The sequence below is a fragment of the Mauremys reevesii genome, linkage group 1 (genome assembly GCF_016161935.1).
Source record: "Mauremys reevesii isolate NIE-2019 linkage group 1, ASM1616193v1, whole genome shotgun sequence".
NCBI classification, from domain to species: Eukaryota; Metazoa; Chordata; order Testudines; family Geoemydidae; genus Mauremys; species Mauremys reevesii.
In genome coordinates this window covers 160,325,041-160,339,604 of record NC_052623.1, presented here as the reverse complement: position 1 = coordinate 160,339,604, position 14,564 = coordinate 160,325,041, and the positions used below count along the sequence as shown (strand labels likewise).

General features: G+C 40.1%; 1 protein-coding gene across 11 annotated transcripts in view; it reads left to right on the top strand.

The window, feature by feature from the left end:
• The window catches only part of PKNOX1 (PBX/knotted 1 homeobox 1), a 72,994-nt gene that overhangs the window by 31,259 nt on the left and 27,171 nt on the right, over positions 1-14,564 (top strand). For all 11 annotated transcript variants that reach the window (XM_039539535.1, XM_039539527.1, XM_039539506.1 and 8 more), the window contains 3 exons: positions 3,691-3,787; positions 8,196-8,323; positions 10,100-10,271. In XM_039539535.1, coding sequence (XP_039395469.1) covers positions 3,740-3,787; positions 8,196-8,323; positions 10,100-10,271 — 348 coding nt within the window. In that variant the 5' untranslated portion in view covers positions 3,691-3,739. The remainder of the gene's footprint in view (positions 1-3,690; positions 3,788-8,195; positions 8,324-10,099; positions 10,272-14,564) is intronic.

The following is a 14,564-nucleotide window of genomic DNA, read 5'->3' as shown; positions in this document are numbered from 1 at the left end:
AGGCCAGACTGAGGTGGAAGGTCACCAAAACGGCATTGTGGCTCAATTTTTTCATCTGTAAAATGGAGATACTTTCTTCTTCAAATGCTGTCCCTGTGGAGGCTCCACTTCAGGTGTCAGTGCATCCCGGCGCCTTTGATCAGACATTTTGAGGAGAAGTTTCCATTCGGGACTCATGTGTGCAGTAGTCATCTTGCAGCACCATTGGCGCCTCATCTAGTGCGCACACAACCTGACCCCCTCAGTTCCTTCTCCACCATCCTTGGTCTGAGACAGAGCTCCATGGCAGTGTCCCAGCATCTCTCACAAACCTAGAGAAACATAATTAGAAATAGTTTAGTTTTTTCCTAGTATAGTTAGTGTTTGGTTAGTCTTAGTCAGTTAAGAAAAAAAATCTCTGCGACTGGCCTCTGATCCAGGGCAACAGACTCTTTCCACAGGGGCTCCCCAGCTATATCCACTTCAACTGAGGACAGCGCTCATTCCTCTAAAAGATCAAGGAAAAGAGCCACAACTTCACCACAGAGAGACGAATAAAAAGAAACTGTCTCCTACTAGGTCACTGTCTTTGGTGCCTACCACCCCACAGGTGAGCACTTTTGAGGCACAGTGCACCTCCAGCAATGTCTGCACTGGGACCTCTGCCTAGTCCCATCGGAGGGACAAGGAGTCAAGGCATGTATCTAAGACTGCCTTCTCCTCTAAAGCACCGACCATGCTGTTAAGAGACACAGCACCGAGGCCCTCACCAGTGACTATGCCTCCACCACCAGTGCCAGAGACCCCATTGCAGTCACCACTCTTGAGCATCAATGGCTCGCCTGAGCATACAGCATCAGACCAAGCAGTCTCGCTCACCGCCCCACCATTCTCGAGTGATGATGAGATGAACAGGAAAAGCATGCCTTCTCTTCACACCGCTCTTCACCCACAGAACACAGACCACCCTGGGGACCTATTAAATCAAAGGTTCCCTATGAAGAAGACATGCAACCTTGGTATAGTCAACCATGGATGTGCCCACCTATGCCCTTTCCCATGCAATGGCCAGCCTGGGACCCATGGGCAGCATACAGGACTCATTACAACAAACCTTTAACCCCACCCAGAGGTAAAATAAGATCACCACCACCACTCAATGAAATATTCCCAGGTGACTCTCCATACTCTCAGGATATATCACCTGCAATGAAATGAAGATTTTACTGGACATACCAACGCAGCAGAGACACCTTGTTCCAGCATCAGCAGCAACGACATTACAAACCCAAAAGGCACAGGCTAAGACCACAGAGACGTAAAGCATCTCAAACCCAATCCTTGACATCACAATCGACATCAACCAGATTTTCAAAATTATTGCTTGGTTGAGGGTCTGAACGACCTCCCTCACCAGATGGCGCAACTATCAACCAGGCCTTTGGCCACAGCTTACATCCTTTTTACTATGTCTGGGTGTCAGAGATCCCTTTTACCTTAGATGGAAGGTGTTATAGAAGTCTAGTGTTGTAATATCTAGGTACAAAATACCTTTCTTGTTTTGATTTTTATCCCAATATTAATGTGTGTAAGTTTGTTTATGGCAATATACCAATATATCTTTTTGTCATGAGAAATTTTATGTAAGAAAGATTGTTCTAATGGAAAAGTTTTATGAAGGACATTGTTAATATCTGACCCACCCACAGGGATGCTGGAACTAGGGGTGTTGGTGGTGTAGCAGCACCCCCTGACTTGAAGTAGTAATAGCAGCCAAATACATGGTTTCTGCTTTCAGCACTCCCACTATAAAAATTTGTTCCAGCATCTCTGCCCTCCTATATCTATATAGATTAGATTAATGAGAATGCAATGCAGTATTAATAGTTCTTGTATCTTTAGTGCTTGCTTTGGGGTTGTGTGGGGTGAGTATAGGGAGAGTTGCATTTTAAATGGAGATGGGCCAAGAATACAAAATCAGGCCTAAATGACAGAATCTTATGATCTGCTCTTGTGAGGTTTTTTACTTGGAATGGTGTATCTTCTGCCAAGATCAGGTGTTCTTATGAGGCTTCTACTATCTTGGACTGAAATATTGTAAAAATGCCTGTTCCCGTGAGATTTTTGCTGTCTCTAGACCAGAACCAGAAAATAGCCTCCTCCTAGTTTTTCATTAATACTGTAAACAAAGGTTTAAATGATCTAGGGCTATGAATCTAATCCTCTTTCTTCACAAAATTGAATGTCTTTCTAAAATTATGCTCTAGCTCAACCACAGAATAAAGACTTGATTTAGGAATTGCTGGGTGCTGTTCTATGGCCTGCATTATGCAGAAGATCAGATGATCATAATGGACCTTTCTGTCCTTAAAATCAGTGAAAATGTAGAGTAGTGCCCAGAGGCCCCAATCAGAATAGGAGCCCAATTAGGTTCCATATAAACACATACAAAGGCTTGTCCCAAAGAGCTAAGACTAAGGTTAAGATTTTGTCATGGTTATTTTTAGTAAAAGTCACTGGCAATGAATAAAAATTCACAGGAGCCCGTGACCGATCTGTGACTTTACTAAAAGTAACCAGGAGACAGGGCTGGGGGAGGGTGGGGTGGGTAAGGAAGAAGAATGACAGCTGGAGCTCCAATGGGGGGTACAGGCTGACAGCACCAGCCCCACAGCCATGGGTGGGGGGCGCGCACAACCCCGACTCCAGCCCTGGCCGCAGCCGCGGTGCAGGGGCACACAGCTCCAGCCCTGGCCGCAGCCGCGGTGCAGGGGCACACAGCTCCAGCCCTGGCCGCAGCCGCGGTGCAGGGGCACACAGCCCCAGCTCCAGTCCTGGCAGCAGCCACGGTGCACGGCCCCAGCCAAAGCTATGGGGCAGGGGTACACAGCCCCAGCGGGGAGAGAGGAGTGGACAGCAATGGATGGCTCTGGCCATGGGAGGGCGGCAGCGGCGCATGGCCCAGGTCCCAGCCTGGAAGGCGGGGGTTTGTGCATGATTACAGCTCAAGCCCCGGCCAAAGGGATAGGGGATACACAGCCCCAGCTGAAGGCACACAGTCCCGGCTCCAGCCTCAGCTACGGGGCAGGGCACACAGCCCTGGCTAAAGCCACAGTCCCAGCTTCAGTCCCTGACAGCTGAAGCCGAAGAAGTCATGGAGGTCTGGTAAAATCATGGAATCCGTGACTGTCATGACCTCTGTGACTAACTAGTATTCTTAGCTATGACCTTCCTCTGTTCATGTTATGAAAACCCTTCAACAAAATGAAAATGGAGAATATTCTTCAAACTATCTGAAATGTTTTCTCAATGGAAAAACTCCACTTGAGACTGTTTGTTTTTAATAACTAGAAAATAGAATACATCTGGAAAATAATGAATAATTAGTCATCTTAATGGTCATATACTACAGTGAAGTGCAAGAGTGGGGGAAAGATCTGGCAACAACCAAAGCACTCCTGATGACTAGGCACATTACAGAAGGAAAACTTGTAGGGTTCAGAGCCTTAAATTGCCATAGCTCAATTAACTTAGATGTTTTGTTTGTGAGAGTGGTGGCTGCCTAAAAAATGAATAGAATTGCATTGTCAATTAAATAACTGATTCGCTTTGCTATTGTACACAGAAATTTTTGTAACATTTTTTTGCATTGTGTAGAATCCATTTTAAAAAAGATTATTTTTGTAACTGACATCTTTTACTCTTTTCTAGAATGTGTTCTCACTTGTGATGATATGACATTATAAACCCTTCATTAACCATGATGGCAACACAGACATTAAGTATAGACAACTATCAAGATGGACAAGTGAGAGCATTTTTTCTCCTCTATGTATTGCATTACTATTAGCAAGTGAAAAATGACCTTTTTGTTTTAGGTTAGGCTCTATATGTGATGTGATATGATGTTGCATCTTTGAGCAGTGGTTCCTAAAACTGCATTTAAATTAACATTAGTTAGGGGCCAAGTCATGCCATTGATCCACACTCTGAAGACCTGTTCTCCGTTATTGCTATATGCCAGCCTGAGCAGTAGGTACAGATCTTCCTGCCAGTAGATGGAAACAGTGTTAACTGTCAGAAGAAAAACTGAGTTGTTGCTTCCCCTACAAAGAGGCCTAGTTAGCTCTTTTATTTCCAAAGAGGCAATTCTCTAGATTGCTATCTTCTGTTTGGAGTACCTCCTGCTTTTATTTTGGAGAGCTTTTATTTCCAAAAGCTCTTTTCTTTGACAGGTTTACCTAGTTTAGAATACTTGTGTGCCTTGGTAAAGAGCTGGTTTCAGGGTGGATAAAAATCAATGATTTTTAAAAAAAAATCAAAACATTTGATTTGATTTTTTTTAATTGGATTTTTTTGATAGGTTTTTTCCTCAACAAGCATTTATCTAAAGATAGTTTTAATTAACATACATTATAGCTCAAAGATATCTCATCATGGAATAGGGATTATACATTCTAATTCTGTAGTATGAGACAATATATTCATGTAATATTTAAGAAAAGTTTTGTAAATTAATTCCAATAGTTCATGGATTAGGGACCCAATCTTATGGGGCTCCAAGGGCTTCTGTATAGATTATTTAGGTTAATCTTTCTGTCTACCCAATGGGACTCAGTGCTCAGTTTAGAAGATACCATCAGTGATGCTTAGCTTTGCAGTTCTCAAACTGTGGATTTGTCTCTACTCCAGAGATAACATGGTAAATGAAATAACCAAACAATCATTCCTTTTCTGATATAGCTGTAAAACTAATCTGAAATTTTTTCAAAATAAATCACTTAAAAATGTATAGTGTGTATGTTCTAAAAATGAAACCTACATCTATCTCTGAGTTGTGAAGAATATGTATTAAGGTTATAACAACCAACAAGAATGCACTTTTATGTAGAAATCCATGATTAAATCAAGTCTTCCTAACTAATAATTTAAATCAAATCCACCCTGACTGGTGGTAGTTTACTCCTGGGGGAATTCTGCGGCCAAAAAATTAAAAATTCTGCTCCATAAATTAAAAATTCTGTATACAATAGTTTAAAATTTGGCAAAAGTCGGCATATTTTATTTGTCAAAATAACACAATATAATCATGCCAGTTTAAATTGTTTTGGTAATTTATTTCAAAAAATCTGTCAGCAAATATGTAATTTATGTAATAATTTATTTGAACGACAGTACAGAAATGTATTTCTTGCACCCCTCAGAAGCAATGCAAAGACTTGGGGAAGTCAAGGGTAATGGAGGAGTTGAGTGAGAGGAAAGTAATTGCTGGGAGGGAGCCTGGGTGTGAACTTGGAGGGTCGTTGGGTGTGGATGGGAGAAGTATGGAACAGTTTTTTGGGGGTTGGGGCAAGAGGGTTGTTAGGGAGTCTCCCCCATGCAGATCCCTAGCTGATCCCTAGCCTCTTTAATTCAATTAGGCACATCTGTCCCTGTCCCCATATGTCCCTGAACTCCCACTCAGCCAGCCATCTCTCCCACTGTGAGCCTGCACCCTTCTGTCCCCATGTGTCCCCATTCAGCCACCCCTCATCCCTTTGTGTCCCTGTGCCCATGCTCCCAGTCAGCTCTCACCCTAGTCTGTCCCCCCACTAGCCCTTCTGAACTCCAGTCTGTAACTCCCCAGCAGCTCCAAATGTTCAACCCTGTCCATCCCCCCCATATCCCATGCCTCCTGATCTAGCCCCACAGGCAGGGCGCTGTGAGGACCAGAGCTTTTTCTCTTCCCTACCTGCAGCTGGGGCTGCTCCCACCCAGGAGCATCTGCTCTCTGTTCTGGTGCCACAGCAACCCCTGGTGGGCAAAAGGCGTAACTGCAGCACTTCTTGGCCAAATGTATTTTGTGCTGAGAAAAGAAAATTCTGCACTGCACATGATTTCTGTGCATGTGCAGTAGTGCAGAAGTTCCTCAGGAGCAGAGCAGTGGTTCTTTTTTTTTGTTTTGAACCTCAGGAGGTAGTCTTCTGGTTTTGGTGTGTCTTGGCTTCTGTCATCAGCAGGAAACAGCTGAAAGAATGTATCCCCCAGTTTTAGGTAACTTATTTTTGCTTTCCAGTGACTCAAGGTGGAAGTCAGGGGGAGGGATAGCTCAGTGGTTTGAGCATTGGCCTGCTAAAACCAGGGTTATGAGTTCAGTCCTTGAGGGGGCCATTTAGGGATCTGGGGCAAAAATCTGTCTGGGGATTGGCCCTGCTTTGAGCAGGGGGTTAGACTAGATGACCTTCTGAGGTCCCTTCCAACCCTGATATTCTATGATTCTAAGACCCCTTCACCTACAGACTCTGCAAAAATATGGCCTGACCTTTATGATTATATGCATGAGTCTGTTTTCCCATTGCCCAGCCTTGCTTTTGTTAACCGATGGACTTATTTTTTGGCTATGTCTTTCTTCAGGCATAATGGCTTCCAAATCAGTTAAGCCTTCCAGGAGAACTTCTCAAAGGTCAGGAAGTTCTGCCATTTTCTCAAAATTTTCCTGTTGAGCTAGAAGAGGGCTCAGCCATGTCAGACAACAAAGTACAAACAACCTATGCAACACTTATTCCAGGATAGTGTCTTAAATTCCTTTTTGTTCATTGTGTGTGGAATTAGGTGCAGCTTTGTCTCTAGATGACGTCTGTATTGGTTACTCTAATAATTACTAAGGGCCTGACTCTTCCTTCAAAGGATTGCTCCTTTGATGACAACTCTTGTGAGGGTGGGTCCTTCTGTGCCTTTTTCATTTTCTTTCTGAGACCTTGATCCTAGTGTGATGGTGGTGCTTAAGACACAAACTGCCATGGTCAAGCAGAAAAAGAATCTTCCTGTGTCACTGGTTCAGTGCCCCCAGGGGGATGTGACTAATGCTCAAGCGGGAAGAAAAATGCAATCCTTTTTGAAGGGAAGATTGGATTCCATGGTGGATAAGTTCTTCAAGTGGGATGATCTTTCTGTCCCCGCTAAGCGGACTCTTAGTCTAAAGATACCTTGCTGTAGGTGAAGAAGAATGGAAGTCCCATTTTAGAAAGCCATCAGAAAGTCTTGACGGCATTCCCAGTCCATTGATGCCATTCAGGATGTGCTGTATGTGCAGATTGAATTGCCGTACTGCAACTCTAACAATGTTCTTGTGGAGCTATAATATACCCAATATGATCATGGAATAACATAAAACTACCCAAAGATTACAGGACTCTATATCCTGTTACTAATGTTTAAATCATGACTCTTTAGGTTTATCTTTTAAGGTGCTTTGGTGCTTTCCTGTTTTGCATCTTTTTCTTGCCTCTTAATATTGCAGCTTTTACTTGTGCCCTGCACTCCCACACAAACTGCTGAGTAGCTGTTCAGACTGATAGTCAGTCTCTCTCTCTCTCTCTCTCTCTCTAACACACACTATTGGATGCCTTTTTAGGCTGGTATCTTTCACTTAACTTGATTTTAATTATTTGTTGTTCTGTTTTAAGCTGATTAAGTTTGTTCTGCATGGATGTGAAGATGAGTTCATTGAACTGGCAAACAAATGCCTTGTTAAAATATTGTTAATGGCAATTACTTTGCTCCATTCTGCTGAAAAACTAGTAAATATTGCTCTTTAAATACAACTACTGTTATTTTCTGTTGCTTTTTACATTGAGTAGGTATTCCTATATTGTTTAATATCTGTATATGTTAAAGTTTAAAGGTAAATTGTAAGGTGAAATTACATTCCTGATTAGTGAAAGTCTGCAACAAATGCTATATTTCAATTCTGTATAACATAGTGTGAATTTTAATGGATGAGGAAACTAGCTCCAGAGTCCCCATTTGCATCCGTGTCTCTGTGGAAAGGGAGAAGGAAATCAATAGGAGGGTAAAGTTTTTATTGTGGTTTCACCACAAAGGCTGTTAATCCAGCCTTTTGGTAACCTAATTTTTGGAGCAATATGTGTCTAACCTATTCCAAAAATAGCTGTTTATGAGACACAAAATGCTTTAGCAGTTCACTAATATCAATCATTCCAATTTTAAAGCTGAGTGCTGAAACTTGAAATGACCTTTACACTATCCAACAAAAAGTGTCAAGGATTAAATGAGTTTCTTGTTACTGCTTATGCTTTTTGTATAATTGCCAAATCATACCAACCTTCTGGCAATTTACTAGCTTTTTGCATTGCTATTTACTTAGAAAGCAGTGTACTAACTAATAAATCTTTGTGCTTGGTGACGTAAAATAACTTATCCTCCTTTTTCTACAGATGCAAGTAGTAACCGAGTTAAAAACTGAACAAGACCCAAACTGCTCTGAAACTGATGCAGAAGGAGTGAGTCCTGCCCCTGTAGAATCTCAGACGCCAATGGATGCAGACAAGCAGGCCATTTACAGGTAGTATTATGGACTTTGGTTGTGTCTTTGAAGGGTAAAAAATGTAGTTTTGGGTGTGTTTTCTTTTTTTTTCTTTTAACTAGGCAGATTAAAACCAGATGAGCTGTAGTTTGCAAGTAACCAATGATTAAGTTCAAATAAAATGGTTTCATTTTCAGACTCTTTACTTAAGGCAAAAAATTTCCCCAAATTTAGAATTCCGTTGCATGATCTTGAAGACTATTATGAAGTGCAGATATGTCAGTTATTAAAAACAGATATTGCTATAGCTGTAATGAGCATCGAGCTTTAAGTTAGCAATAGTATTTTGTTTAGGCTATTGAGGAATAGTGACTTTAACTCATACTGTCCCATTATGTTTTATATGTTAGAATTAGCTTCAATAGTATCTGAGGCCTTTCCTCATTTATTTTATTTTATTTTTGTGATCAACCCAACCTGTACCACTTTTTCTTTAGGTTAAAAATAAGTAAATAAATAAAATGTGCCTTTTCTCACAACTCTGTAATACAAAAATACTTATCTTAGCACTTTTCATTTGAAGATACGAATCAGTATATATCAACTGCAAAGTGAGGGTGTAATTGTAGCACAGATAGGCATATCTGTGTTAGATTTAATCTAGCTAGTGTGGGTAACAATAGCAGTGCACACATAGTGGCAAGGACTTTAGTATGAGCTATCAACCAGAGTACAAGCCCTCCATGGACCCTAGGCATGTACTGTACTTTGGTTGGTAGCCCATTCTGAAACCTGTGCTGCTATGAGTACTGCTATTGTGACCTATGCTAGCTAAAGTAAAACTATCCCATGTATGCCTACTCATGCTACAATCACATCTTCACTTTGCAGTGTAGACATACCAAAAGTGCTTTACAAAGGCTCTGTTATTGCCAGTTTACACATGGGGGAAATGACACATAAGGTGGGCAAGTGACTTGGCCAAGATCACAAAATGAGTTAATGGTAGAATCATCTGAGTCCTGACCTGAGCCAAGTTAGCTAATTTCACAATGAGTCTCTCAAAATACAGGCCGTTCTCAATTGTACCAAACTGTAAGGTGATTTTGTTATATTGAAATGGGGCACATATTGGAGACCAGATGGTTGCTCTCCGACTTATTTTTTTGTAATTTAAATCTGGTTTCATTCTTTGTGTCAGTGCTAATCCATTCTACATTGTACTAATACATCACCTTCTACTAACTTACAATTAATAAAATGGCATTTCATAGCTTCATAACTGCAATTATGATATCCTCTTATCAATGTCCAATTAAATAGTCATGCTTTATTATACAGTTTTAGTTGTGTCTAAATCTTATACAGTTTTACTTCTTTATTTTTTTTTTTTAAATAACATGGATTTTTGGCTAATATTGTCAGTTGTGTTGTAGGGGTAGCCGTGTTAGTCTGGATCTGTAAAAGCAACAAAGAATCCTGTGGCACCTTATAGACTAACAGACGTTCTGCAGCATGAGCTTTCGTGGGTGAATACCCACTTCTTCAGATGCAAGATCTTGCATCTGAAGAAGTGGGTATTCACCCACGAAAGCTCATGCTGCAGAACGTCTGTTAGTCTATAAGGTGCCACAGGATTCTTTGTTGCTTTTACAGTTGTGTTGTAGATAATCTTTTCATAAAGCTTACGGAATTGCTTTTCTGGATGAATGGTTATTAGGTTTTTACTTTTTGGATACCTAACATTATAAAGTAGGAAATATAAAGTAAAAAAATATTTATTCAGACCTGATTTTATTATTTGTTTATTCCTAGGCACCCACTGTTTCCATTATTAGCACTATTATTTGAAAAATGTGAACAATCTACACAGGGCTCAGAAGGCACTACCTCTGCTAGTTTTGATGTAGATATTGAAAATTTTGTAAGGAAGCAGGAGAAGGAAGGAAAACCTTTTTTTTGTGAAGATCCAGAAACTGATAATTTAGTAAGTATGAAGCATTTTTATGAAGCAAATGACACTTCTCCCTTTTATTCCCAATTACTTCTCTCAACTGTTGCTCTCGGTAGATTCCCAAATCTTTTGACTCTACAATGGTGTATTGTTAATATTGCAAGTACTGAATTCTGAAACTAAAGATCAGAAAAAGTCTGTAAACTTAGTTTGTCTTTTTATCCTTTTTTTCTTATCTACAAACATCTATTGCATCCTTCATTTTGACCACCTGCCTCACATTTTTCAGTACTTGTTTCCAATATGTGCTCCTAAAATGGCTGAGGTTGACATTATATTTAGAGATGAGTTAAGACACGTACCCACTACAATCCAGTTGACTGTACAGAGTAGTTTCTCAGAAGGCAATCAGATAATTTTTGTTCACTGTTCTATATATCTTATCTAGTCAGATTTTCCTGTTGTGTATTCTTTGCCCTGATGCATCTGCATAGTCTGAGGGAGGAAAGGTTAGAAAATTTGCCCACTAACTTTTATACATAAAAAGAAGTCTGAGGCCCCGTATGCAATAGGAATATAAGGAAATCTTTTTTAAAAAAAATTCAAGTAGAACAGTTTGTGTTGAATGATAAATCAGTTTGAGAAGCATTTCTAAATGATACTCAGTTTGGTATTTTGGGCCTATGTAAAAAGCTGTTCAAATCAAGAGTCCTATAAGGTTGTGTCTGTTTTGTAGCAATAAATGGTATTCTGCCATTTCAGACAAGGCAGAGAGAAGAAACTTCAAATTAGGCAGCTGATGAGTACTTGCAGGTAGAGAGGATCAGAGATTCAGTACCTCTTCAGTCCCAGTTGCTCAGAAGAAGCCTACCAAAAGAGCATTCCAACTTACACGGAAAGAACTCACTGTCTGGTCCAAAAAAGGCCAGTGTGACTCTTTTGGCATGCATCACACAAAAAAATGTTTGACTACCTTATTTTTATGTTAGAGTGAGATACCTTTTCTCTGTATTCTACCTAGGTCAGTAAGTCCTGCTAGCTTCTCTCACACACACATGTCAAGCCCAGTAAAGGCCCTTCTCTGTAAATGCAACCTCAGAAGTCTGTCTTAGTACATCTTGCATTGCTATTTCTTGGTAGGGCTATGATTTCAGTGTTTTTTAACGATGAGTGTCAAAAGAATGTTGGCTTGGGATCTATGGCATCCACGCAGAGTTCTAGACATATTTTTACAAGGTATTATTGCTTGAAGTCCGCCTCATTGAACCTGTTGAAAGCAGGCAAAAAAGATTATTGTATTGCCTTTTGATCAAGATCTATTTTACTTTGTTTTTGGTTTTTTTGCTTTGTTACAGTATATTATATTCTTCCTACATTGTTGCAAGTTCTGTATTTTTACAAACACAGCCTTGGAGCTTTAGAGACTCAAAATAGGGATCTCTTATGTATCTTTGGAGAAAAGATAGTTTCCTATCCTTTGTTTTCTAAAAGTGTGTGCATAAGTATATCTTAAAGATTAAAAGACTGTAAACAATGATAAATGGCAATAGATTGAATTGGGGAAGGTGTCTATTGGGATGCCCACAAAGGCTGGTGGTAATATTTTTAGCGGTCTTGAAGAGTCAGTAAACCTGTTTCATTTATTAATGTAATGAAATTGGGAAACAAGTCAGGGCAGAAGAATGTTGTAATAGAAAGGGACTTAGAAAGATTAAAAACATGCAGTTAATAACTTGGGGGAAGGGAAAGGTGGGAGACACAAGTCAATACATCTGGGGAAAACCATAAATTCTTATTTTTGGGTTAAACAGATGGGAGAAACCTAAGTTGTTTGGAAGTGACAGAGAGGTGATATCAAGGTGATAGAGTGACAGAGCGGTGACATCAAATTAGACATGAGTGTACATGGCTGCCAAAAGTCAATTTTGGCTACATATAGAAAGACATGATATCGTGGAGCAGGGAGGTAGGTAATAGTTCTTATCTATATGGCACTTGTGTGATTGTGGTTGAAATACTGGGTTTCTTTCTGGGTACAAGACCAGAAAGGTATTGACAAACTAGAAGGAATTCAGAAAGGATCATCAGAAACTATCAGGGGACTGCAGGGACTGAAGTATGAGGCAGCATTGAAAGGGCTTAATACATATTTAAATTAAGCTACCGGGAGGATGGGGGGAGAGAGAATGTGCTGTATTGAAAAGGTTACATTAGGCTTACTTGCAGATTATATACATTTTGAGGTGCAGAGAAGAGCTCATGGTGGAGGGCAACTCCATGACTAGACTTGAATGAAAGGGAAATAGATAGCTGAGGGTATTTCCATTATCAAGTAGAAAGTTTGTTTTGGTGACTTCTAATTGAACAGAGTTAGACTGGAAGACCCAGTTTGTGTTCAAGAAAGATGGAGAAGCAGTTAAGGAGTTAGTGAAATATTTACATTATATTCATTTATAGGCCTTTCAATGACACTCCTCTGGGGTACTCAGACTACAGAGGCATTAATGCATAATCAACACCTATGTGAGGTGGAGAGATCTTACTGTCCCCATTTTGCAGATGAAGAACTGAAGCACAGCAATTCAGTGGTTTGTCCAAGGTCCCAACGAGGAAGAGAATTCAGAACTCCTGAGTCCCAGTCTTGTGTTTCAGTCATGAGACATTTGTGTCTCTCTAACAGAGAGGCAAAGTTTGGTGTAATTTACATAAGAAAAGGTCATTGATATTGTGAAATAATTTGCCCAAACAAAAAAAGATTAAATGTGTTTGTATCCTATAACGGTTCTGTGGCTAAATCCTGTAGTAGAGTCGCCGTTGCCACCATAGACAAAAATAATGGACAGAATGTGGAAGAGAGAAGATAAACCAGGACCTTGCACAGGCTTTTTGAAAGCCGCAAGCAGCAGGGGCACATGGTGTTTGTTCATTTTAACTGGAATGTTAATGACCCAGTGAAGTCTTGTGAAGTACTCATACCACTATATTATCATACGTGTTGGTAATAATAACAACTGCTTCATTAAGAGCTATAATGATATATATTCTCTCCCAGCATATGAAAAGTATAGCCGAGCCAATGAAAAACACTGCAGGTTTTCTGACATTCTGTAGAACCCATCACATTGCTACCACCATTTTAGATTCCTCTTGAAAAGGAAAGAGCCCCGCTGCAGACATTTCACACCTTCAAATTGTTTTCAATTAAAATATCTTGTTTAAATATGAGGTTCATTGTCAAGGGAGGAAACACATTTAATGGTTTTAAATAGCCAGAAAGATTTCTTTCTGAGAAGATTGCAGCCATTATTTCAGATTCAGTCATCTTTGATGTCATGAGTCACATGGTACATGATTTTGTGAGTCTGTCACTTGATAACATGACAGAACTGTAAGCAGAATTCCCTAAACAGACCATTGGTTTTAGAGTCATTTTTAAGTCCATGATTCCTGCCACTACAGTATATTGACTGGCAGGAATTCTTATAGTATTAGAATTGAGGGACAGCTCTTTTTTTCCCTCACTTCTGCCAGTTTATTAGCCTGTAGTACCTCTGTCAGTTCTTTCAGGACTGACAGCAAAGGCGTGTCTGACTGCTGCTGCTCCTATATCAGCCACAGCTTTTGGCTGGCATCTTAGCATTTCCTGTGGGGTATTTTTTTTTTTTAGACTTCTATTAATCTGCCTTAGATTCTGTCATCAAAATAAGTAAAAATGAAAGTCATTTTATTCTGCATGAAGTAGATCAGATGATACTGCCTCAAGGTATTTTTAACTTTTTGAATATTAACAAAGACACTGTTTTCCTTTGTCCTCTGCTCCTGGTTTCTTTTGAGAGGAATAATCAAATCTTTAAAGCTCATTTGCCCATAGATCATGTGGACTTGTTTATGTCATACTCCAAATACCTTAGATAGGTTCTCTATGGTATGTCTGTTAGCCATACTCCTCCCCTATTTGGGAGCTTGCCACTACGAGATAATTAAGAAATGACACCTTTGACCAGTGTAACCTCTTCCCCCACCTGTTGGTATTATTGGATATTCTGGGTTGGTCACACATCAGTATACAGTCCAGTCAGTCAAGCGTACCAAAGAAATGAGCAGAAGAGTTAGTCTCCAAGAACCAACCAGACATAGGGTCTTATGTCAACCCTCCTTGAATTATTGGTGCTCCCACAAGTGAGGTTTGCAACTGGTTGCAATGGCAGCCTTTCCTCCCTTATAACTTTTTAAAATATATATTTATATATCCCAGGTGGAGTGGGCAGGATCCTTAATTACAAGGTTGATTTCTCCTCCTCCTTCCCCCCACTCCCCAGCGTCTCT